We start from the raw sequence: 27834 nt of genomic DNA, 5'->3' as shown, positions 1-27834 counted from the left end.
TGTTCAGCAACTTAGGAGCTATCCTAGTGTAAAAGTACGAAATTCATATAAGTACTTTTTTTGGGAATTTCTAATATAAAAAGTACTGTGCCAATTGTTTTGAAAATTGGCATAAGCATGTACTATAAAAATAAGTAAAACAATTTTCATTAAAAAATATTAAAAATTAAACGATTTATGCGCCAGATACTGGCACCGTAAAAATAAAAAACATAAGTTATAAAATTTGGGAAAATGACGAAGTGTTGAATTTTTTTTTAAATTAGCTAAAACATTTGCAATTTCAGAAACCGCCAAATTGACATTTTTTATTCGATCAAATACCCCTAGTTGATGTTATAGAAAATAACTTATATTTCAAATTTCATGTTTCAGCGTCTCTATTACTCCCAATCACTGCAGCAGTGGAGCTGTTTTTATTTTCACGGTGCAATGCTCATGCAAATTTTCAAAACAGTTGGTACAGTTCTTTTTATTTTAGAAATTAAAAAAACGTATGTAAATGTCGTACTTTTACACTAGGATAGCCCCTTAATTTTACTTTCAATTAATTTTTTGAATAATAACTTTTTAATAATTAACTTTAAAATTACTGTTATATTTCTTTATATAATCTTTCTCTGGAGAAATGTCGTTATTTTCGTTGGAGGTTGGGGGGGGGGGGGGGGGTGAGAATATGTCTGGGAATAGGGGCGCACGAGGAATACTTGCATTGGGGTGCAGGTCAGACTAGTTACGCCACTACTTAGAGCAATAAATAAATCGTCAGTTTGTAAGAAAAACTTCAACATCCCGTGTCTCGGACACGAAGCATTTGCGAACATATGATTATAAAACAAACTGTCAGTTTTTCATGCAGAATAATTACCCCTTAAAGTTTGTCGCACTTATTTAGAAACACCCTGTATTGATGAAGAACATGGCTAGTTATTAACGTGCCTAACTTTTTTATTATCCGAAAACAATAAATCAAAAAAGAAAATGTTAAGAAAGCCTAAGGCTACAATTGAGTTTTAATCTCAATATTTTATCTATGCTAAAACATTCCACACGGTGTTCCTAACTTTGAGGAATAAACACAGTATGATTGTTACACCTGGTATACAATGACAATTTACCTGTCTAGCAACAATATTATTATACGCTGTGAGCTCGTACGTAGAGGGGATATTTATAAATTCCCGAGCGCCAGTAGTGGCAAAATCTGTAAACGGTTACTGGAAATTTGACATAAATGTCAAAGTGATTAATTTAAAATTAAAATATTAATTATAAAAAATATTAGTTGGTCAAAGCTGTGGTATATATTTTTACCTTAAATATACTTACGTTTTAAATACTGAATTTACGTTTTTTTAATGTTCCGTAATATGTAATTATAAATTAATCTAGCGCCATCTACACGATAATTGTGAAAGTATCCGAAGTAAGAAATTAATATTTCATCAATAGAACGTCAAAATGATTAACAAAATCTTAAAAAAATCTGTTATAATTTAATTACTTTTTAGCGTTGCAAATATTAAGCGATAACAATTAAATAATAAATTTAAAAATTACCAGTGAAAGTTGAATTAGTAATCCGCCAGGAGCGACACCAGCGAAGCTCAGAGCGTATACCGATATTGCTAAAGAATAAGGGTATAACATACTAAAAAAATCACTTAAATCGGACAACAGGTTTAGAAAATGCGAGACATCTAACTTGAATAATTCATCGAGTGACCGGCTTTTTATGATGGCAAGTGTATACACACCATGCTCAATCGGAAAATCACCAGACAGCCGCACCACACGTGGCGCGTGATACAGTGAGATTTGTACTGCGACTACTGCACTCTCCAATACTAAATCGTAACACCATTGTGCCCAAGAGATGTATAGTATAGGGAAAAGTTATTCAGAGAATCAAATGTATGTACACTACTCGCAAGAAAATAACGCACCACCTTAAAAATGGGTCATTTTTTTGATGTCTCGAATTTCCTAAACCTGTTGTCCGATTTAATTGATTGTTTTAATATGTTATATCTTTATTCTTTAACAATATCGCTGTAATAAAACTGTTGCTGGACAGGTACATTGTTACTCAACTTACGTGCATAGAAATCGGCTCACTTACAATTTGATCATTTTTATGTCTCATATTTCCTAAACCTGTTGGCCGATTTAAGTGATTTTTTGAACATGTTGTAGCCTGATTCTTTAAAAATACCACTGGAATAATGTTGTTGCTAAACAGGTAAATTTTCATTGTATACCGGGTGTACCAATTAAACTGTGTTTTTTCTCTAAGTTCGCATCACCCTGTGGAATATTCTAGCACTTATAAAATACATACTGAAATTAAAACCCAACTATAGCCTCAGGTTTTCTTAACATGTTTTTTTATTCATTCGTTTATGTTGGGTAATGAAAAAGTTAGGTACTTTAACAACTAGACATGTTCTTCATCAATACACGGTGTTTTTAATTAAATAAGTGCGACAAACTTTAAGGGGTAATTATGCATGAAAAAATAATGACAGTTGGCTTTATAAACGTATGTCCGCAAATGTTTCGTTTCCGAGATACGGGATGTTGAATTTTTTCTTACAAACTGACGATTTATTTATTGCTTTAAAACCAGTTGAGATATGCCAATGAAATTTGGTAGGTTTTAAGAGATAGTTATTGCGGATTTTTTGATATAAAATTAAGAATTTTATATTAACCATTAGCGTGCATGCGGGTAATATGATCGGTCATATTACACGTATGCTCGCTAATAGTGAATATTAAATGCTTAATTGTATGTCAAAAATGTGCAATAACTACGTCTTAAATCCCACCAAATATCATTGGCATATCGCAGCCGGTTTTAAAGCAATAAAATAAATCGTCAGTTTGTAAGAAAAAATTCAACATCCCGTACCTCGGAAACGAAACATTTGCGGACATACGTTTATAAAGCCAACTGTCATTATTTTTTCATGCAGAATAATTATCCCTTAAAGTTTGTCGCACTTATTTAGATACACCGTGTGTTAATGAAGAACATGTGTAGTTGTTAAAGTACCTAACTTTTTTATTATCCAACATAAACGAATGAATCAAAAAACAGAATGTTAAGAAATCCTGGGGCTACAGTGGGGTTTTAATTTCAGTATTTTATAAATGCTAAAATATTCCACAGGGTGATGCAAACTTTGAGAAAAAAACAGTTTGATTGGTACATCCGGTATACAACGAAAATTTACCTGCTTAGCAACAATATTTCTTATACCGCATTTATACTCAGTCCTCTTGGACAGGGAAGTGGGCAGCGTGAATGTGTAAATAGCTCACTCGCGCTGCTGCTCGTCATGCTACATTGCACCTACATACCCAAAGAGTCGGTTTTTGTGGCGGAAGTCAAAAGAGAGGCAGCGCGAATACGAGTGGGTATTTACATTCAGCTACTCTCTCTCTCTCACTTGCCGCCGGCAAATCGGCAAGTGAGTAAGGGAGCAAGACGATGCTGTTGTCACATTCCTTTCTTCTGAGTCGTTCGGTAATGAGTTGTGAGGACATTGGCGAGGAACTGATGTGAACTCACTCGCGTCGATATCATATTTCGGGCAATATTTCCGTCAACGGCAGCAGCAGTGGCAATAGCTGAGTATAAATCCGGCATTAAATCGGCCAACAGGTTTAGGAAATATGAGACATCAAAAATTACCAAATTTTTAAGTGGGCCGATTTCTACGTACGTATGTTTATATACCGGGTGTACCAATCAAACTGTGGTTTTTTTCTCAAAGTTCACCACACCCTGTGGAATATTCTAGCATTTATAAAATTCTGAAATTAAAACCCAACCATAGCCTCAGATTTTCTTAACAGTCTGTTTTTTGATTCAATCGCTTATGTTGGATAATTGGATAAAAGTAAGGTACTTTTAAGGTATTGTAAGGTACAATAACTAGCCATGTTTTTCATCAATACAAGGTGTGACTGGCTAATTAACTATGCGCCAAGGCCATTAAAAAAGTGTGCGATAAACTTTGAAGGTCAATTCTACATGAGAAAGAAATGACAGTTTGCTTTATAAACTTATGTCCACAAATGCTTCGTTTCCGAGATACGAGGTGTTGAAATTTTTCTTACAAACTGATGATTTATTTATTGCTCTGAAACCAGTTGAGATATGCAAATTAAATTTTGTGGTTTTTAAGACGTAGGTGTTGCGCATTTTTTGACATACAATTAAGAATTTTATATTCACCATTGGCGTGCATACGGGTAATAGAACCTGATAACCTGTGCATACGGGTCGATTACCCGTATGCACGCCAATGGTGAATAAAAAATTCTTAATTGCATGTCAAAAATGCGCAATAACTACCTCTTAAAACTTACCAAATTTCATTTGCATATCTCAACCGGTTTTAGAGCAATAAATAAATCGTCTGCTTGTAAGAAAAATTTCAACGCTCCGTATCTCGGAAACGAAACATTTGCGGATGCGGACATATATGTTTATAAAGCAAACTGCCATTATTTTTTTCATGCAGAATTACCCCTTAAAGTTTGTCGCACTAATTTAGAAAGACCCTTTATTGATGAAGAACATGGTTAGTTGTTAAAGTACCTAACTTCTTTATTATCCAACATAAGCGAATGAATAAAAAAAATGTTAAAAAACCCCGAGGCTATAGTTGGGTTTTAATTACAGTATTTTATAAATGCTAGAATAGAATATTCCACAGGGTGTGGTGAACTTTGAGAAAAAATACAGTTTGATTGGTACACCCGGTATACAATGACAATTTACCTGTCCAGCAACAATATTATTACAGCGATATTGAAGAATAAAGCTATAACATATTAAAAAAATCACTTAAATCGGACAACAGTTTAAGGAAATTCTAGACATAAAAAATGACCCATTTTTAAGATGGTGCGTTAATTTCTTGGAGCAGTGTAGAAACAAAGTAAACAAAAGCTGGCCCAGAAAGTAATACCTCTTCTATTTTACAAATGGAGATATAAAGGGAACGAGTAGACTAAATTAATCCCGTTCTAAGAGGAGCCCTCAGTGCTGCTAGTACTATCATTGTTTTTTGTTGACTACATAATATGTTAGACTCCACGGCGATACCAATGGACAAATACACTCCAAAGTAAAAAAATGATTCAATTAATAGATCATCTAATCGATACATCTAAAACACTTAAGCAATTTCTTATTTTATCATATATATAAAGTTTAGTACAATAACATAAAAATTAGCAAAAACATTTAAAGAAAAAAGGTTTTCCTGAACATTGACGTTTGTTAAATAACAAAAACCTTACCTTAGTTTAAATAAAATCACGAGAAAAACAGCTTCAATATAATGGATTTGAGAATATATCAAAATAAATGTGACAGTTAATAGAACAAAACATAAAACACAAACGAGGAAAAAGGACTTACCTCGCATGAACTCCGTCGGCTATTTGCTGGACGAGATCTCCGATTATTTCGTGCTTTATGTAGTAAAGCATTCTCACACGAAGCAGTACTCTGTAATTGATATCAAAGGTAAATATCTGCAGGTTTAATAAACAATCAGTAAGATTTTGTGATTGGGATCAGTATCGTTTGAGAATAGGTTCGTTTTCATTGAATACCTACGTATTCTCTAAATTAGCATGTAAGTCATCATGTTGATAGGTTTTGAAAACCTGCTCAAAAAATGGGATAATCAAATAGCAATGTTGTTACAATTAAAATATCGTCATGTTCGAATAATTATTCGAACATGATAAAACTATTAAAATATTTTTAATTTATTTTTAATTTAATAAAACTATTAAAATAAGTTCTTAACTCCATTTTTGAATTGCAACACTGCCAACAATGTAAATCTGTAAGGACAAAAGTGTTTAGTGTTTAATGTGTGTGTCTCAAAAGACATATGAAGAGTACAGGGGGAAAACGAGGAATGTCACATTTTATACATATTGAGATAAACACCAATAAAGGTTTAATTCTTATGATATCTAAAAACTACTTGATTCTTAGCAGAATTCTAGCAATTCTTATTCTATAATCTTAATATAATATTCTTCGTCTGCTATAACTTTTCCCATGCGTCACGATTCATTTTCAAACAAATTAAGTCAAAACATAAAGTGAAACGAACGTCGATGTGTATGCATTTTGTATACTGTATACTATATACTACACACATCGGCGTACGTTTCACTTTTGTTTTGACTTAATTTGTTTGAAAATGAATCGTGACGCATGGGAAAAGTTATAGCGGACGAACAATATTAATCTTTATTAACTTATTAATTTAATAATGCATCAAAAAATTGCTAAAATTCCTTATTTTGGTTCAGTGGTGTGCGGACAATCCTGGCTCTTCCTCTGGATACAAATTCTTAGAAAATTTATAAAGACTGATCTTTCTGGTTATCGTCCTGAATAGATAGGCTAGTCGATAGTACTCAGTTTTTGCTACCAAATGGCGAGAAAAGCAAAAATTCATGAAAAAGTGACATTCCTTGTTTTTCCCCTGTACTCTTCATACGTTTCGGAAAAGTCTTTCTCTTCGGGACCTCAAGTGCCACCCCACTTCCCTCTAGGCACCATGTACCAGGGCAACTCGCTCTTTTAGGGGCAATGCGATTTGAGTCGACATCCCAGCAACACTCCCGTTGCTCGTAGCGCTTAAAAGTGTGAGTAAAGCAGTGTGAGTTAAAAAAAGAAGTCTTAACCTTGTTGTGCTTCAGTATTACTTTAATTAAAAGTGCAATAAATCACAAGTATAGTGCCCTTTGTGTACTGAGGTGTTAACAAGCTTGCTTCGTTTTTTAGCTGGTATCTGTAAAAACCCACAGTTGTCACATCACCTCCACAGCCGGGATCGTGATACCCGTGCATTTGGTCATAGACAATAGTGTGCACACGCATAGACATTTCGAAAGACTGTAAGTAACATTGTAGTAATTGTAGAATTTGTCTGTCTTTACTATCTAGGTTTTGGTAGATATATTAGTCTTATATTGTTGTTTGTTTCTCTTTATATCCTAGTTTGTCTGTTTTTTTGCTCTATGTTGTATCTCTCTCTTCAATAAATTGTTTAGAATCCTTTGTAAAAGCTCTTTTTGAACCATAGTTGTAGAAACCCTCTTTATTACAGGCAATAGCCTCACATTCTTTTACAACCAGCACCTATAGTTTGTACAGTAAAACCAATTTGTCTGCAACCGTGAGGAGGACAGACGTTCGTTTATGCGGTGAAAGTGACCTTGAGGGTTTTTCTTAACTCTGCTTACCTATACATCTCTCTTTTTTTAGGACGTACTTTATGAACGTCCTATTGTCATGTTGTGATAGTATTATTATTTCAACACGTCAAATACAGCTATTTATGGCTTTTAAAATACTTTTTTTGTATATGCCAGGAAACAGATACATCATCTCGAAGGTTTGATTATGGTTGCTTTAAATTGAGTAAAACATTACGCGGAAGTAATACATCATTATTCACAACATAATCAGGGTGTATCACAAAATTTAAAGTAAAACTTCCAAGCTATACATTACAGCAGTTCTGTTTTTTGAATATGCAGATAGTCCCACTACATAAAACATTTAGTACTTTAACCCGGGAGCAGTCGCGCCGTTAGAAAAAATCTAACATTTTATCCTTTTTCGTGATAACTTGATGAAAAATTTTGCAGCATAACTTTCCACTCGTAAGTGCCTCGAGGAAGGGTGAAGGATTTTTTCTTCCTCTTCTTCTTTTGTGGAATTTATGGCTTTGGTGAGAACCAATTAGCTTTAATAATTGTTAAAAATAATATTTCTAACATAACAAGTAAATAAAAATACTATAAAATAAAAATTTGTTGTAAATTCGTATTGTTAGATAAAATCTAACGCGCGACCGATTACGTGACAGAAAAGAGCGCGACTGTTCCCGAGTTAAGCTTAAAGTGAGATAGTTCCCGGTATTTGGCTGTGTACCATGGTAGTTAAAAAACTTTTACGTTGAAGTGAAAACTTCTGTTGTAATTGGTATATGCTTAGTTAAAAGTAAATCAAAAAAACAAATGGATAATAATAGTTAATTTCTGTTCAGAACGAACGGTTTCAGACTTCAGTTCATGTTCAGTGAACTTTGAAGTACTTGCGCTAATAACCTCATCACTAAGCAGTGAGTGGGTTTAAATTGAAAATTAAACACCTAAAAGTATTAAAATAAACGACATAATGTCAATGCAAACCTTCAGCCAACTAGCAAAAGTTAGCTTGTCTTAGACCCGTTTCGATTTCAAACTTATCTGATGTACTGCTGCCAATTCTAATATGTGTACACAAATTCTACACACACAGCTGGCTAATCCTGCCAGCTTTCTGTGTTCTCCCTTTTCCACCATTACCTTCCACAATGTATCCCTGTTTACAGTCATACGCTTGTTTAAAATTTGCAAATCTTGTTGTATCCCAACTCTTTTCTAAAATTTGACGCACGATTTTTGACCCTTCGCTTCGTTATCGAACGTATTCGTTTCGTATACGAAGCGTATACGTTCGATAACAAAGCGAAGGGTCAAAAATCGAGGCCCTGTCTATTGTTGACCTTCTCGATCGGAAGCTACACTGGTAATCACCTATTATTTCTTCTACATACAAAATTAATCTTCACACTAATTCACATAACTTTGTAGGTTGTATGAATTAATGATATTCGTCTATAATTCTTACATAGATGTTTATCTCCCTTTCTGTGGACGGGTACTACGTGCTTTCCCGCCATTCTATCTGCATTTCTTATCTTTGCTATATTTCATTTCAGGCGCTCAAAGCAACAGTGGCCTAACACATACCCCACAATTTTGAAATCATTTGTCTTTTGAAATCATTTGTCGGAAGTTTATATTTATTCATTTCAAAACAAGAGAACCTAGGAAGGTATCAACTCAATACAGTTTTCATTTAATTTAAAATAAATATTCAAATGTATTCGATTACATATTTTTTGACGATTGTATTCTGGAAAAAGTATAAAGTTTTTCTAAAAGATGAAACAATGAATGAAATTTGAAAAACTTACTTATTCGCATGTCTTCCCAAATGCTTTTTATAATTACTTTCCAAAAATATATCCCCATCATATTTCTCGTGCTTGCTCCAATGATTAGGGTCCGTTATAGCAGGATGTCGAAGGTCTTTCGTTAAGATGCCCTTGTCCTTCTTTTTATGCTTGTTTCGGATTCCCCTGGGCACTGGATCTTTCAAGCCGTGGTGGTTTTTGGAAATTTTCTGTTCGCCATTTTCCGATGGTGCTATCAAATCCCAAATGAAGCTACGGATTTTTTCGTCTCCTCGGTAGAAACGCAAGCAATACAATAGCTAAAAAATATTATTTATTATTCACTAATTTTAGTTAGTAATTTTGGAAAACAAACAAAAAACATACAATAGCCAAGGTAACAATTGAAGGGCTTGGGGGAAAAAGGTAACAAGCCACATAAATCTAAAAAATTAGATTTCCTCTAAAAGATACCTGCAAGTGTGCAACGAAACTGCTGATCAATTATTTCAGCTATTGATAAAGAGATGGCGCGGCGCCTCTATACGCGAATTTCTTTCTTAACAATTGCCAAAATTCAGAACTTTTTGGTTAGAAAAGGAACATGCCACAGGCGATTTTCAAGATGGATGACTATAAATTACGCCGAGCTAAAAGAAAAGTTGATTTTGAGAGTAGTAGTGGAAGTGAATTCTCTGATTTTGATTCAGATGACGATCTGAATGATAAAGATTACAATGTTACTGAAAGGGACTGTTCAACAGAAGGAGTTACACATATATTGGTAAGTTTATTTCTATGCGGCTTATTCCCTTTTTTAGCAAAAGATTTTGTTATTTTTAAGCTTAATATAAAATTTCATATTTTACCTATGTATCGAAATATGTATTGTTGCCTTTACGTACAATACGTCTACATAACGCAGTAATGTTGTGTAACTACGATGTGTACTGCGTTATATCTCCGGCTGCAGTATTTTTGTTCATATGCCTAGCAGAATTTCTACGAAAAATGTGTGTGGCTTATTACCTTATTGCAAAAAATTATATATCTTTTTTTTTTCAGGACGAAAATGAGTCCAACGATCCCTCGGATCAGAAACAAGATATTTCTAGAGGTTATCTAAGTTTTCCAGAAAATTCAACGCCCTCACGCTGGAGAAAAGTTCATTCTAAGAAAAGGGACCGGGAGAAAACAAGAAGAAATCTGGGCCATGGGTACAAAACATTCCAAAGGACTGAAATGGAACCTAAAGCTATTGGAGAACCATGTAAATGCAAACACAAATGTAGAACAAGCCTGATGGGGAAAGAAGAAGAAATTTTTCATGCATTTTGGAATCTGGGGACTCGACAGCAACAAAATAACTACTTATTTGGTAGAATAAAATGCATTCCCCAAAAAAAAAGTTACCCAAAAAAAATCAAACGCCAAACATCTTGTAGAAGTGTATCATTTAAATATTATATAAAGATTAATGCCACCGACAAAGAAGTATGCAAATCTGAATTTTTGGCAGTTCATGGTCTCCAGCAGTCAAAAAAACGGATATATAATATCTGTTGCCAAATAAAGGAAGGAAAGTCTACTCCAAAAACTGATAAGCGAGGAAAACATACGAACAGAAAAAACAAAATATCTGAAGAGAGAATTCTGTCCATCCATCGACATATTCAAGCAATACCCAAATATTCCAGCCATTACAGCAGGCAAGATAACCCCAACCGCACTTACATTAATCACGATTTGTCCATATCATCTTTATATACAGATTATTATATACCTTGGTGCAATGCCAAACATATTGTCCCAGTGAAAGAAAATTATTACAGAAGAGTTTTTTTGCTCGCAATATAGGATTTAAACTGCCAAAAACGGATACATGCCAAACATGCGATTCATACAATGTCTCGCTCGAATCAAATAAAGAAAATGCTGAAGAATGTCAACAAATTAAGTTAAAGTTAGAGTTGCATCAAAGAAGGGCTGAGGCGATGCAACAGGACTTGATAAGAGTCTGCACATGCCAAATTAACAGATGAAAAGGAAGTAATTTCATTTGATTGACAACAGGCATTGCCAGTGCCGAATTTGACTGTGGGAAAAGCATTTTATTTGAGAAAGGCATGGATGTACAATTTGGGCATCCATAACTGCAACAGAGAGCAGGGGTACATGTTCACTTGGACCGAAAATGTGACAAAGAGGGGTAGTGATGAAATTGCCAGTGCACTACTGAAATATATCGAAATGTTCCTAACAAATACTGACAATAAAGAGCTTATCATTTACACCGAAACTGTGGGGGTCAAAATAAAAACTGGGCTCTGATGTCAGTATATATGCAACTAGTCAGAGAGAAACAGTTTTTGGCTATCGAACATCGTTTTCTTGTAAGTGGGCATACGCGCTTACCCTCAGATCGTGATTTCGCCCTAATTGAGAAGAAAAAGAAATTTACGGCACAAATCTATCATCCCAATCAATGGTGCGACGTTATAAGAAAAGCAAAAAAAACCAATCCATTTGAAGTTATCAAGATGCAACAAAAAGGTTTTGTTTCCTTTGACGAGCTGCAAAGGCAAACTAACAAAAAACAGATGACAGACGAAAAAGAACCTTTACGTTTTAGTCAAGTTAGATGTTTTAGATTTGAGGCGGATAAACCCAACACAATGCTTGTGAAACACTTTTTAAATGAAGAGTTTAAATCGGTCAATATTGGTAAGCGAGGAGTAAAAGATGGAAATCGAATAAATCTAAGAGATCTTCCTCCAAAATATACCACACCTGTACCTCTTAACGAAAATAAGCTAAAAAATTTAAGGGAACTCATGCTTTATATTCCTTTAGTTTATCACGACTTTTACGTTGAGCTGGGCGTTCGACAACAGTCAACAGACCTCGCAGAAGATCCGGAAACGGAGAATTTTGACTTGGACGAGTAAAATAGAAACATCGTCTTAGATAACAAAATCTTACAACAATGTTTTTGTAAAAAAGGAGTAAGCCACGTTGCTCAAGAAAAATATTTTTTCTCTTTAAATATTTTTTCTCTTTTAGTTAAGAGTTCCGTTTGTTTTTTTTTGTTTTTAAATTGCTTATATTCAGAATAAAGCTTCATTTAAAAAAATATTGTTGTGTTATAATAAAAACTCTGATTTAAGGATTTGATTGAAAGTTTCAAACTAGGTTTTCTCCATTTTCTACTTTTGTGGCTTGTTACCGTTTTCCCACAAGCCCTTCAATTAGTACATTCACTCACGGTAAAATATTGCAAAACCTACGATACCAGATATATGAAAATCCGATCCGTACTTATGGGACAAAATCCTATATAAACAAATATATAAAAGTCTCCCCTGTGAATAAAGGGAGGTAAGTAATGGACTCAATATACACAAAGAACAGTGAGAAAAGAAAGAGTCAAATATCAAGGAAGAAATTGACGTTAAATGATGATACAATTAATAGACAATGGACTAAAAAAATACTAGGAAGAAAAGTAATTTTGAACAGTTAACCATTATTCGCGCGTACATGCAGAATTACACAAACTACTTGCATATTTCGATCTCTCCCTCCGAAGGTCATAAGTATACAGGGTGTCCAGAAACTCTACCGACAAACGAAGACAGGAGTTTCTTCAAATAATTTAAGACAATTTTGCTCAACTCACCTAGTTCGAAAATGCTTCCTAAGGGAGCTAGAGCTCTTTGAAAATGGCATCTTGTAATTAGTCTTTCTCAAATACCTCCAGAACGCTCCAATTTAGAAAAACGAAAATCAGTGCGTATATTTATCTTCCAGATATAAATCGATTTCATCCATTGCGAGTTTCTAGTATTGATCATAGGCGTACGTTTTGGGTAGGGCAACGGTTATTTTATCACATAACTTTTTTGTCTTTTAACTTTTAAGCATTTGCATAACAAAAAATAACCGTTGACCTACCCAAAACGGACGCATACGACCCGTACTAGAAATTCGCAATTAATGAAATCGCACTTGCGGCCCTAGGCCAAATTACCTCGAGCGGCCCTCTATAACTTCACGATTATGCAATTAAAGCATAAGTAGTATGATAGAATTGATTCAAAAAATGACATAACCCAGACATCCAAAGTGAAAGTTATCCTCCAACACCAAATTTTTCTATATGGTCCATATAATATTCAGAAAAAAGTCACACCTTTTTGAGCATCGGGTTGGGGGGGGGGGGGGGGAGAAGTCGGTAAATTCGTAGTTTTTTACGTTTTTCGTCAATATTTCTAAAACTATGAAGTTTAGCATGAACAACCTTCTATACAAAAATATTCTACAATAAATTTGAAATAAAAAAGGCCCTATATATAATCCTTCTAAAATGAACGGTTCCAAAGTTACGGAGGTAGTATAGTATAATTGGTACAAAAAAGGCCTAACCCAGACATTAAAATTAAAAGTTTTCCTCCAACACCAAATTGTTCTATATGGTCCACATATTGTTCAGTAAAAAGTTACACCATTTTGAGCGTCCGGTTTGGGGGGGAGATGGGGGAGAAGTCGGTAAATTAGTAGTTTCTTTACGTTTTTCGTCAATATTTCTAAAACTATGTTTAAGCGTAAACAATGTTCTATACAAAAACGTTCTGCATAAAATTTAAAACAAAAATGGTCCTATCGAATTATGGGGTTAATTTTAATAAAATAATTTTCACCCCCGAGAAGGGGCGGCATCCACCCCCAGGGTAAAAGCGCAAGTTGGCACCATGTCACCTTTGTTCCTTGAGATATCCTCTAGCCACTCACCAATTTTCATGCAAATCGATGGAGGTTCAACGAAATCGGAGGTAATAGCTCTATCCACCTTCAGTAACTCCACTAGTACAGTGGAACCCCGATAAGTCGGCCCCCGATATCCCGGAACTCCGGCTAACCCGGACCGATTTTTATCAGACAAATATTGTAACAATAAAAATGTATGTAATATAATATTGGAGAGATAATGGGTATTTGTGTAATTTGAACTAATATACCATAGTAAAAATGACTCATGGCACACCACATTCATTGTCGTGTTATCGAAAACAACAGGCACCTGTAGTATCCTTTATTTATTTGAAACTGTCTTAGCATTGTTTAGAAAAGACTATTCAAATTCTTTTTTTGACAATGGTCTTAGTCATCACTGTTATTAAATAACATAACATCAGAGACGGTATTGTGTGTAGTAAAGTCGTATTGTTCGCTTCCGTTCTGTAATCGTTCGTAAATCTATTCAGATTTTGTGTTTGTGTGTTTTTTGTCTATAAGGGCAACAAAACGTAAAAATGCATTAAGTAGAATAATTGATAAAGGCGAATCTTGCAGCATTATATGGTGTCGGTACATCTACAGTATCGGATTGGAAGAAAAATAGAACTAAAATCGAAGAATTTTTTTTTCAAAATGATAACAAAAGATAGTTTGGACAATCGGTGCAAAGCTAATAAAGCTAAGAATGAGACTCTTGACGACGCTTTGTATGTGTGGTTTTGTGTGGAATGCGAACGTGGTTTACCAGTGTCTGTGTGACAATTATAACGGAGTTTATCTGTGAGCATACCATATTTTATTAATTTTTACCATTTTCTCCGGCTAACCCGGATTTTCGATAACCCGGATCGGCCGCGGTCCCGATTAATCCGAGTTAACGGGGTTCCACTGTACCAGTTTTCGGATTTCTAAATAGTTTTTTTTTAAATATTTTTTTTTTATTAAAAAAAGAAAAATTTTCAAATCCATTTTTCTAGAAAACGGTGTATTCTGTCGACTTAAAGCAAGAGTACCTTTTAGTTGTAAAATACCTCAAAATTTAATAATCCAGAGTCAAAAATGCTTAAAAATTAAAGATAAAAAAGTTATGCGATAAAATAACTGTTGCCCTACCTAAAACGGACACCTTAGATTTATCTCTGGAAGATAAATATGTGTGCTAATTTTTGTTTTTCTCAATAGAGTTCTGGAGTTATTTAAGAAAAACTAATTACAAGACGCCATCTTCAAAGAGCTCTAGCTCCCTTAGGAAGCATTTTCATACTAGGTTAACTGGATTCAAATATCTTAAAATTATCTGAGGAATCTCCTGTCTTCGTTTGTCGGTAGAGTTTCTGGACACCCTGTAGATATTTTACATTTTGATATACGAGTTTTTAATGTTGTTCTGAAGCTATTTTCTTATAACACCTTAATGTAATTTACTATTTTTGTTGGGAATAAGCCACCAATATACTTAAAAATAATTTTATTAGACGTTTCGATTTCCAATTCGGAAATTGAATTTTGAAAACGATTTCCGAAGTGTAAATAGAAACGTCAAAAAAAGTATTTTAAAATAAAATTGTGGCTTATTCCCAACAAAAATTGTAAATTGACGTATAATTTCTTAGAACTTAAAAAACTCATACAAATGTCTCTGATGTAGACGCTAATATCGCTGAAAAATTATATACTAACTTAAACACATTTTCCTGATAATACATGAAAAAGTACTTACGATTACTCGAGCACAGTCCTCGATATCCGATTCCTTCCAGCCCTTCCTCAATTGGGAATGCATAAGGATCTCCTGCCATCTTCCCCATCCAAAAGTGAGCAGACCTCTTTCTACCATGAAACATTCCCTCCTAGCCCAACTGCCGTACACAATATCTCCTCTGGGTTCTCCTTCTCTTGGAATATAATCGTCGGGTCTGTATTTTCTCTTCCTCAGTTTCTTCTTTGTTCTCAAACCTGCACCAAGACCTTCATTTTCGGGATCTGAGTCAGACGAGCTTTCCAATTCAGACATATCGATAGCACTTTCATCGTGGCCATATCGTTTTATCTGAGTTCTTCGTCTTGGTTCGGATATAACCAAGTCTTCATTTTCGTCTTTTTCCGTCGTGTCGATCTCTGCTTTTTTGGCCCATTTGTTCCAAAAATCGGGATCGTCTATCGCTATATCAGATCTATTGGCGCTAGAGGCAAAACTTGCTTTAGAGAATGTCGAGCCCTTTTCAGATTCCATCGTGATTACTTGTGTTCTTCTAGCCAAAATAACATCTATGTCTTCCTCGCAGAATTTGTCACCATCATCTTCGTCAAGCAATGCACCGTACGCACCTTTCTTTAACAAATCTTCGATTTCTTTTTTACTTAATTGCCTATTACCAGCATCTTTGCCGCCTTGTGACGTATTCATACTTTGCAGAATAGCTTTATCCAGTCCCAACTTCAACGAAGCCTTGTCAAACATTTCTCTTTCGTATGTATTTCTACACAAGAGCCTGTAGATTTTTACCATCTTTTGTTGACCGATACGATGGCATCTTGCTTGAGCTTGCAAATCGTTCTGAGGATTCCAGTCGCTGTCGTAAATTATAACAGTATCGGCCGCAGTTAAATTGATACCAAGACCACCAGCCTTAGTACACAAAAGAAACACGAATCGATCAGAATCTGGTCGTGAAAATCGATCAATAGCAGCTTGTCTTAAGTTACCTCTGATTCTACCGTCTATTCTTTCAAACGGATACTTTTTAAACATTAGATAGTCCTCCAATATATCCAGACATTTAACCATTTGACTGAAGATCAGAACTCTATGCCCGTTTGCCTTTAGTTTCGGTAACAACTTATCTATCAATACCATTTTTCCGCTGGATTGTATGAGTGCTTTATAATATGCATCATTATCTTCGCCATGTTGATTTTTATAGTCATATTGGATCTGTTCTTCGGCTCCATTCAACAAATATGGATGAATACAACATTTCCTCAGTTCCATCATTGTGTTCATTAAATTTGGTATATTAGCATGCGTAGTGCCTTTGGACAAAAATGAAAAATTTCTCTCCAATATACCTCTATAATATTTCTTCTGGATATTCGTTAGTTCTACTTCTACAACAGTTTCTTCTTTAGGAGCAAGAGATTTTTCTACGTCCTCTTTTAATCGTCTCAACATCATCGGTTTAAGAAGACATTGCAACTTTTGAACTTCTTGTTCGCTTTTCAGTTGACCAAATTCTTGGACAAAAGTTTCGTTATTGCTGAACTGTGTCGGTTCAAGGAAGTTCAACAATGAAAACAATTCGTTTACGTTATTTTGTAAAGGTGTACCAGATAGCAGCACTCTATGTTCCAATGTTAACTGTCTTAATCCTTCTAGTAGCTTACAATTTCGATTTTTCAGCCTATGAGCTTCGTCAATTACACATATTCTCCAATTAAAACCTTTCAAATCAGCAAAATCAGTAACAATAATTTCAAAAGTCGTAATAAGGATGTTAAATTTAGTAATATCTTTGATAAATTGTCCCTTTTCGTTTTTATAATACATTTCATATTCTTGTAGCATATTTCTACTCGTCGCCGAACCGTGATATACGATTACGTTCAAATCAGTCCAACCCTCGATTTCCCTTTGCCAATTCGGTATAGTGGAAAGAGGAGCAATTACTAAGAATGGACCTCTAACGCCCCATTCCCACACCGAGTGCAAAAACGTCAAACTTTGAATGGTCTTACCCAAACCCATCTCATCTGCTAGTATGGAGTTCCTACAATTAAACCAAGAGAACAGAAGCCAGTTAAGTCCTTCCAATTGATACTCTCTTAAACTGTTTCCACTTTTATAAATGGGAGATTTTTCCAACTTGGTCCACTGCTCTGGAGAAGGTCTCTTTTTGATTTTCCAAGTATCTTTAGGCGGTATTTTACTGAACTTTTCATACTGCTGAATTTTTATGGGATCTACGTCTTCTTCCAATTCCCAAGTACAATCTTCATACTGCAGTGCCCTCCATTTGACTAAATAATGTTTCACAATTTCGCCTGTCGTAGCATCGGTGTGTTCTGAAAGATCTAAAACCCTATCAACCTCTACATAATCAGGATTAAATGGTTCATCTTCTAAGTTTTCAAATATGTTCATCTGTTGCGCTTGTTTTTGTCTGTATCTCTTAATTTTATTCGCGATTCTTCGATCACCTTTAAACAACTCATCTTCTGTTTTCCATTCGCAATGCAAATATGAGAAGTTTCTGTATTTAACATAATATTCTTCAACTTCCTCCATTTCTTCTTCATCGTCATCGTCGTGCTTTACAATTGTTGACGGTTCTGGAGGTTTAGGCTTTGGTTCGGCTTCTTCATCCGATAATTCTGCCCTTTCTTTCTTCTCTTCGTCATTTTTCTCGCCTTCTTTAATCTCCTTTTTAGGTTGTTCAACAGGCACTTCTTTTTTCTTTTTGCGTTGAGTCATTCTAGCGCTTAACACGTACTGAACAACCATAGAATCTTCTTCAGTAGGATTAACATACACATAATTCATTTGATTTTTAGAATCGGCATTGCTAGTAGATGGAGTACCGTCCTCATTAGTCGGAGTAGGTGGTCGCGGAATTTCCTGGATTTCCTGAATTTCCTTCGCAGCTGCTGTAGCTGCAGCCGCCGCCGCTGTAGCTGCAGCAGCCGCCGCTGGAGTCGTAGCTATAGGTGGTGTAGCTGGTACTATAGCTTTTCGAGTTCTAGTAGGAGTAGGAGGTGCATCATCATCAGAAAATCTTAACATTACATCATCTATGTACTTTTTACGCTGAGTGTTTCTTGCAGATCTACGTTTAGAAGAACTCTCACCATCGTCTGGTGGTGATGGTGGAGGAGTTGAGATCATATCCTCATTTTCTCCATCAGATTCTGGGACGATTGTACCTCTACGTTTGCGACCTGCTCCGGCACTTCGTTTAGGTCGTTTATTGGAAACTGGTTTTGCTTTTGCCGCTTGAGGTCTAGGTTTTTTGGTTCTTTTTGGCAATTCGACAATTTCTGGACTCGGTTCGTCATCGAAATTATATTCGTCTTTTTTATCGTCATTTTCATTTGAAATACTGCCCTCGGCCGGAGTTTGGGAATCAGCCTGCATTTCTTCAGGTTTATCGGTAGTCGTTGTATCTGAAGGAACAGAACTTTCGGGTAAAGCTTGTGAATCTGGATCATCTATTTTCGCTTCAAAAGGTATGACAGCTTCGGCTTCAGCTTCAGATGTTTTTAAAGTCTGGCTAGGAGTAGATGCAGATACTTCTTCAAGACTTTCTGAAGATTTATTAAATGATTCATCAGTAGCACTTTCCTCGGACTCACCGGGTTTCTTTTTTCTGACATATTTTCGTTTAACCCGAGGTTCCTTTGGATCCTTTGGCTCTCTCTTTTTCCTTTCTTTTGGAACTTTGGGTTCTTTCGGCGATTTTGGTGCCTTTAGTTCTTTCCCTTCCTTCAGTTCTTTGGGTTTAGGAATTCGCGGCTTTCTTCCCTTCTTTTTCGGTTCAATATCAGTATCTGTTCCTATGTCTGTAAATTCTGACATTTCATTAGAAGGTATACTCAGACCAGCTCCAGGTGTCACAAAATCTTCCGACACTGGTAATTGTTGAGGTGATTGCGTTATCATAGGCATTACAGTATTAATTGGAGTAACAACTTGATTTGGTTCTATAAGTTTATCTCCCTTTTTAGCACGAGGTTTTCTCGGCTTTGGGGGTCCTTTACCTCGTCCTCTACCTGTTGTACTTGATACTTGAGGACTGTCAATCATTTGCGAATTGAACATTGGACTTTGAAGAATACACTGAGCACCACCGTTGCACTGGTCATTTGCCTCGTGTTGGCTTAAGAGATTAAGTCTTTCTTGGAGAAAAGTAATTTTTTCTTGGTGTTCCGCTCCTGGAGGCATACAGTACATTTCTTGTAGCTGTTGTTGCAAAGCGGCACGTTCTTGGTGATGACTGATTGGCGTCTGATAGCCAGGCATTCCTGGTCCAACTAACATGCTATCTATATTTCCCATCATTCCCGGATGCCCGGCCATACCCATAGACATTCCAGGATGTGTCATTTGAATTCCGTGTGGTGTCATTCTAGGCGGTATGTTCCTATTCGGACCGATCGGTATTCCGTTTGGACTCATCATCTGATTGTTCTGGTCGAACAATCCCGGCTTACTCGCAGGAGGTATATTTGGAATATTTCCGTGGGATGGCATATTAGTAGTTGGTAATTGGTGAGATATTTGAGCGTGTTGGGGCATCGGTGGAGGTGTCTGGATACCTTGAGAAGCAGAAACTATTGGAATTGTCGGTTGAGCAGGTGGTGGAGATTGTATACCTTGTATAGTCGTTTGGTTGCTAATAATTGGCTGAGTTACTACGTTATTCGGATTATTTAATGGATTTACGTTATTTTGAATTGGCATAGTGATCTGTGGAGAAGGTTGAGTAGTGATATTCTGTGCTCCAAGCAAACTATTCTGATTGGACACAGGCGTATTAACGGATATCACACTAGACACACTTTGATTTAAAATACTGGGCATGGTTGACTGATTCGTTAGATTTGATTGGTTTAATATGCTGGATTGTGTTGGTATACTTGGTAAATTCGGAATACTTGGTTTATTCTGTATACTTGGCTGGATTGGTACATTAGGTTGACTTTGTGTACTCGGCATAGTTTGAGTAGTTGTGTTGTCACTCTCTGAAACATTCATTGTATTTTGCACTGAGATGGGACTTTCTACAGCAACAATGCTGGGTATGTTGTTTGAGGTGGAAATACTTTGTTGTAAAGTACTCAGAGTCTGTACATTAGGTGGATTAGGAGCTATATTTTGTGTAGAAACATTGACAGGTGGCGGACTAGACAAACTGTTATTACTACTAAGATTTTGTTCAATAATCCCAGGTTGATTCTGTGGAGAAAGTTGTTGATTTTGACTTTGAATACTATTGAGATGTTGCGATATTTTTGGCAACATCTGTGAGGTCATCATTTGATTGGATTGTATACTTGGAATTAATGTATTAGCCGGTTCCCTGTTTGTACTTTGCACCAAAGAATGTGATTGAGTCGGCGATGGAGTAGAGACGTTGTAATTAACGCTGTATGATGAACGGTTGTCTCTTTGACTACTTGGCGCACTAGAAGGCAATGGCATAGAGCTCTGACTATTTGAGATAGGTGACTGCAGCCTAGGCGAACGTATTGAACTATGATCAGACTTATTAGATTCTGGTAAAGATTCTTGAGATACTGAGTTGTCTTGACTAAATATCGAGGCATTAGATTGTACTAGATCGTCCATCTTGTTACTTTTTGGGGTGCCGGGTTGACTAGGATACCCCGTCATGCTTGAAACACAATTAAAGTCTGTGAAATTATTATTACTACTTTGACTTGGGGTTTGCTGCTGAGATGTGGAACTTGTATTACTTAATTCGTCAATTTGTTTCACAGATTCACTATTAGAAGGAAGACTAGTGTCTTGAGTGTTTGTTATATTATCATCCGTAGTAGATGTAGGTGTTGGAGTGGGAGGATGAGATGATACGGAAGGTACCGATGTCGGTACGATGGCTTCTGAATTTGTCGTACTACTAGGCATTTTATCAGGTATGCTTGTAGTAGGAGATTGAACAGATGTAAATTCATTGTGACTACTAACAGGAACGCTTTGCGAAACCGAAGATTCTTTCTCCCTCACTTGCATTTCCATTAAATTTGTACTGCTAGAGTTACTAATATCACTTCTCAATTCGTCAGTAGAAAATCCTACGTTTATATTAGGTCCCGGAGGCATTTGGGTATTTGGCATACCAGAAGGTGGTAGAGATTGTGTAGGAGGAATTGACTGACTTGTTGGTATTGGATTTTGATCCATCATATTCATAGAACCATTTAAACTAGACAAATGTGACACTTGTCGTGACTGAACTGGTGGCCACGGCTCATTTATGGGATTTCTCATACTCATAGCTGGACTTAAAGGATTTTGTGGACCTGGTGGAGGACCTAATGAACTTCTTGATTGATAAGAAGGGTATTCTGATGAATTTGTGCTAGAGGGTGGCATAACCATCTGCTCGAGAGCTTGTAAGGTACTTTGCTGTGAATAAGTAGACAAAGGTGCTGGCGAAGGAGCTGAAACTTTAGGAGCTATGCTGACTGTCGGTCTAGGACTCAGTGTATTTTGTTGCATAGGCGGCGGATGAGGTGACATATTCGGTTTGGCTGGTGACATATTAGGTCTTGGCGACATTTGAGAAGTAGGTGCAGGTCTTGGAGACATTTGAGATCTTGGGGACATCTGAGGAGATAACTGAGGAAATGGTGCTCGATATTGAGGGCTAACATTTCCCATTGGACCTGCCGAGTGTTTTGATTGAAATTGCTGTTGGCTAGGCGGAACTTCCATAGGTCGCTGCATGGACTGCATTGTTTGGTGACTTTGGTTATATCCGATATTACTAGGATGTGCCATGGGGTTAGGTGGCTGAGATTGTTGCTGGGGTGTAGGATGGCTCTGTGGCGGCGTGTGACCTACAGAGAGAGGCGATTGGCCCATGTGACCGGCGGAAGGTGCTGCATGGGTTAAATTTTGATTATGACTCATTTGAGCATACTGCTGCGTCTGAGAAACTGTCGCCATATCCATCTGATGATGTGGCTGCGGATACTGATGATGATGCGGTAAGCGTTGGTGCATATATCCAGCATAACCCTGACTGGCTGCTGAAGTCGGATATCCAGATGTCGCTTGTGGATAATGAGGCGTATGTCGTTGCATTTGGTAAGTGGTTTGATGTGGCTGCTGCATCATCGGATGCTGACCAGACGGAAACTGCTGTTTCGGTTCTTGTTGATGCGGATAACCTGACATCGACTGCTGCCTATATTGACTCATCTGACTATATCTGTGCATACTAGGATAACCGGCCGCTGCCGCCGCAGCATTATGACTCCATCCTGCAGCAGCTGCTGCTTGCATATTGCTTGTATCACTCATACCACTTACCTGAAAATACAAAATGCAAAAAACTCAGTAACACATTTTTATATCAAAGTACTTAACTTTAAGAATGTACTACAAAATTTATTAAAAAGTTACATATTAAAATCTTTGGTGGACGCGTTTCAGCCCAACACGAGCCATTATCAGCAAAGTGCAGGAAAATACATCAAAAACTGACCTATAATATAAATATAATTGAATAAGATATGAAAAAAACTCAACATGTTGGAACAACTCCCACCTAAGGTGTAGCCGGTCAGCCGGTAAAGTGTCAAAGTACTGTCAAAGATGACATACAGTGCAATAGAACGAAGTGTCAATGAAGGTGGCACAATTTGTAACTAGATAATCACAAAGAGGAAAGGAAAAGAAGAAGCAGTTAAATGTCATAAAAATATGAGAAGTAACCGAAAGAAACAAACCAAAAAGATTATATTAATGACCGAAGGGGATGGAGCTAAAGAGGAAATGAATTAAAAAAATAAGAAAAGCAATACAAAGTGGTCGAGACCAAACAATGTGTTAGTAGGGCAGTCGTACAAATTCAATTAGAACAAAACATATCAGGGTAGCACCATCTATATCATCATCATCATCAGATTCTCTCAATCCACTGCTGGACATAGGCCTCCCCTGTTTGTCTCCAAAGTGTTCTATCTTGTGCTTTTTGTATCCAGTTTTTTGTTGTCTTTCGTAAGTCGTCTTGCCATCGTATTGGTGGTCTTCCTTTGCTAAGTTTATCGGCTCTTGGTCTCCATTCAACTAGTTTGCAAGTCCATCTTCCATCCTTCATTCTGGCAACCATCTATATAGGTATAATAAAACGTTCATTATTGAACTGCTTAGTGGCAATTATGAAGATGGCGAGATGGAGGATCCCATGCTTCAAATTAATGAAGATGATCGGCAATCACTCCCCACCGAAGAAGAAATTGGAGAAGCCATCTTAACACTTAAAAATAACAAAGCCCCCGGTTCGGATAATCTCCCTGCTGAACTCTTCAAAAACGGCGGCGACACCCTCTTGAAACATATGCATAAACTGATAACTGCAATTTGGCAACAGAAAGAAACACCCACAGACTGGAAGTTGGGTGTACTGTGTCCTCTACACAAAAAGGGAGACATGATGGTATGTGATAATTATAGAGGCATCACTCTACTCAATATGGCATATAAAGTGTTGTCCAACGTATTGTACAAAACACTTCTTCCCTACGTTGAAGAAATAGTAGGAGGATATCAGTGCGGTTTCCGTCCTAATAAATCAACAACGGACCAGATATTTACAGTGAGGCAGATCCTTGAAAAAATCCTAGAGTTCGGCGTCGACACCCACCACATATTAGTGGACTTCAAAGCCGCATACGACTCAGTTAATAGAGGTAAACTTCTACTTGCTGTGGTAGAATTTAAAATACCGCTTCATCTTGTCCAATTAACTGAACTTATGCTCACAGGAGAAGAGAGAGTGGTAAAGATCCAGAACGATTTCTCAAGACCCTTCCATTGCAAAAATGGACTAAGACAGGGTGATGGACTATCGTGTCTCTTATTTAACGTGGCATTAGAAAAAATAATTCGAGAGTCCCAAATTAATAGGAATGGTACTATCTTTAACAAATCAGTACAAATTGTCGGATATGCAGATGACATATACATCATAGGTAGATCTAAAGAATCTCTGACTGAAGCATTTCAGTCGTTAAGAGCATCTGCACAGAGAATGGGCCTAAATATAAATGTTCAAAAGACCAAATATATGTGTTGCACTAGGTCAAGCAACCCGACACCTACAAGAATAATAACTGACGACCTAGAACTGGAAGGTGTCGACACCTTCATATACTTAGGCTCGCTGCTAACTAAAGATAACAATGTCAGTGAAGAAATTAAAAGAAGAATAGTGCTCGCCAATAAGTGCTACTATGGCTTAAGAAAACAAATGGCCTCAAAAATACCTAGAAAAATTAAATTGACTGTCTACAAAACACTAATAAGACTAGTGCTAACATATGGCTCAGAAACTTGGTCACTTACTCAGAATGACCAAGAACTGCTCAAACGTTTTGAGCGAAAAATTCTAAGACAAATATATGGTGGCATAAAAGAACAAGGTTTGTGGCGCAGGCGTTACAATGAGTTGTATAGAAATTTTGGAGAACCTGACGTTGTACAATTCATTAAGGTAGTACGCCTTAGATGGATAGGTCATGTAATCAGGCGAGAGGAAGATGCCATAGTCAGAAAAGTTTTTGACCGAAGAGGGCCGATAGGACAAAGAGCAAGAGGAAGACTGAGACTTAGGTACCAAGACAACATAGAAACTGATTTAAAATCTATTGGAATTAGAGCATGGAGAAGAGTTGCCAGAGACAGGGGCGAATGGAGGATTGTTCTGAAGAAGGCTTTGGCTCATAAAGATCTCTAACGCCACTGATGATGATGAAATCGTTTATTTAGATATCAGTTATAACAGTTAAGAGTTGTAAATATGAAAGTATAAAAACTACCATGTTTAATAAAAAAGAATACAAGACCGAAATATCACGTGACTCATCCCGAGGTGTTTATAGTAAATTATTACTTTTAAGAGGAAACAGTAGCTATCAACAGGTAGCGAAAAAGCGTTCCAAGATTGCGGCTGTAATTTTGAATATTTTTTCGATCTATTTGGTACACATATTCGTAATATAATAAAGAATGGCGGTACAGAGCCCAATTTGAAAAATATATTAATATGTGGAAATTACTCTGTAATTAAATACAATATTAAAAAAACGAGCCTGTACCGCGATTAAGAAGAACAAAAAATACACTTTCTTCAAATAAACTTTTTTATCCGATGCCTAGATTTTGTGTCATTTTGGAACTACGAATGAAATAAAAAATTTTAGTAAGTACATAGTTCCAAAATGACACAAAATCTAGGAATCGGATAAAAAAGTTTATTTGAAGAAAGTGTATTTTTTTGTTCTTCTTAATGGCGGTACAGGCTCGTTTTTTTTTAAATTTTATTTAGGTACAGAGTAATTTCCATAATATTAATATATTTTTCAAATTGGGCTCTGTACCGCCATTCTTTATTATATTACGAATACGTGTGCAAAATATCTCGAAAAAATATTCAAAATTACAGCCGCAATCTTGGAACGCGTTTTTGCTACCTGTTGATCGCTACTGTTTCCCCTTAATATATATAATGGGACGGGTCACGTGATATTGCAATTTTGTATTCTTTTTTTTTTTAAATGTGGTGGTTTTTTACTTTTATATTATTATGTAAACAACTCTGAACTGTTATATAACTGATGTCTAAATAAATGTTTTATGATTTATAGATGGTACTACCCTGATATGTTTTGTTCGAATTGAATTTGTACAACTGTCCTACTAACACATTGTTTGGTCTTGACCAGTTGTTACTTATCCAAAAAATAGGTATTGCTCTTCTTTATTATTTTTTTAAGTCATGTCTTGTTCAACTCTATCCCCTTCGTTCATTAATATAATCTTTTCCGTTTATCTGTTTCTTTTGGTTAATTCCCATATTTTTATGACATTTAACTGCTTCTTCTTTTCCTTTCTTCTTTGTGATTATCTAGTTACAAATTGTGCCACCTTCATTGACACTTCGTTCTATGGAACTCTATGTCATCTTTGACACTTCACCGGCTGACCAGCTACACCTGAGTTGTTCGCAAGGTGGTTCCTCCCGACGAACATGTATCTATAAATTCTTACACATCAAACCACCATCGATTGAAAGATACTATATTTTAAAATCGTTTAAGAAACGTTATTTTAAATGTTTGTGTATGTACAATATATCTAATTCAATTATATATTGTAGGTAAGCTTTTGATGTACATATTTGCCTGTACTTTGCTGATGATGGCTCGTGTTGGGCCGACAAGCGTCCAAGAAAGATTTTAATATTTAACTTTTTAATAAATTTTGTGGTACATTCTTAGAGTTGAGTACTTTGTTACCTCTAGACCAGATTTGTGAACTATGGATACTTTCTTTTATGACATTTTAATATACTTAATAGTTAAAAAAAACATTTTTGTCGAAATTTTACTACTGGAAGGAAATGTTCAATAAAAACACAACTTACCTGGACATCAGGCATAGAGTACATGTTATCAGTCTGATACGGATACTGCGCAGATGCAGCTCCACTAGGCGGCCTCACTGCCATCTGTCTTTGATGTTGATAAGCAGCGCCTGGGGGCGGTCCCATTGGCCTGTCAGTGCCGTAACCTTGGGCGTACATGCTCTGCGCGTTCGGGTCCATGTGGTTGAAATCAGGTCCACCAAAAGTTGCCAATTTTTGAAGTGGCGTCTCTTGTGAATAAATAGGTTGTTGTTGAGCTGGAAATATAAAAAAATAATGGTATAAATATTAAACAAAGAATATTGGCAATATATTCAATTTTGGTTTTTTAATACTTCTACTGGTTTTAATACTTAATAAGTAGAAGAATGCTGGAATTAAATCAAAAACTGTATCCAACAAGCTGCGGAAGGGTCTATTGGCAAAAGAAAAACAAACCACCAGCGCAATAAGAAGCAACAAACCATGGTTTTGTCAAGAAGTCAAGGAACTCACAGAACAAAAAAGAAAATGCTATCTGTGTTACAAAAGCACCGGAACGCAGGAACAACGCGCCATCTATATAGAAACCAGAAACAGAATAAATTCGCGAATAAAAGCAATAAAAAGAGAGCATTGGATCAAGTTCACAAGTGACATGGATCACGACATCTATGGCACATAGAGGATATTTTGGAAAATTCTACAAAACAGAAAAAAATCGTAAATGAATTTGTACAGACAACGGAGGTAGCGACTGAGACATAGAAAAAATTTTCAGATAACTCTACAAAGGTGAAGAAGCCAATGACGAACACGATTACAAAACA

General features: G+C 36.2%; 1 protein-coding gene across 13 annotated transcripts in view; it reads right to left on the bottom strand.

Moving 5' to 3' along the window:
* LOC114339291 (chromodomain-helicase-DNA-binding protein 7) overlaps positions 1–27834 on the bottom strand; it is a 281299-nt gene that overhangs the window by 160076 nt on the left and 93389 nt on the right. For all 13 annotated transcript variants that reach the window (XM_050658452.1, XM_050658455.1, XM_050658458.1 and 10 more), the window contains exons 3-6: positions 27026–27282; positions 15574–22908; positions 9078–9376; positions 5441–5530 (exon numbers count right to left, since the gene is read on the bottom strand). In XM_050658452.1, the coding sequence (XP_050514409.1) occupies positions 5441–5530; positions 9078–9376; positions 15574–22908; positions 27026–27282 (7981 nt within the window). The remainder of the gene's footprint in view (positions 1–5440; positions 5531–9077; positions 9377–15573; positions 22909–27025; positions 27283–27834) is intronic.

Source organism: Diabrotica virgifera, chromosome 8, assembly GCF_917563875.1.
Source record: "Diabrotica virgifera virgifera chromosome 8, PGI_DIABVI_V3a".
NCBI classification, from domain to species: domain Eukaryota; kingdom Metazoa; phylum Arthropoda; class Insecta; order Coleoptera; family Chrysomelidae; genus Diabrotica; species Diabrotica virgifera.
This window is presented reverse-complemented; position numbering and strand designations above follow the sequence as displayed.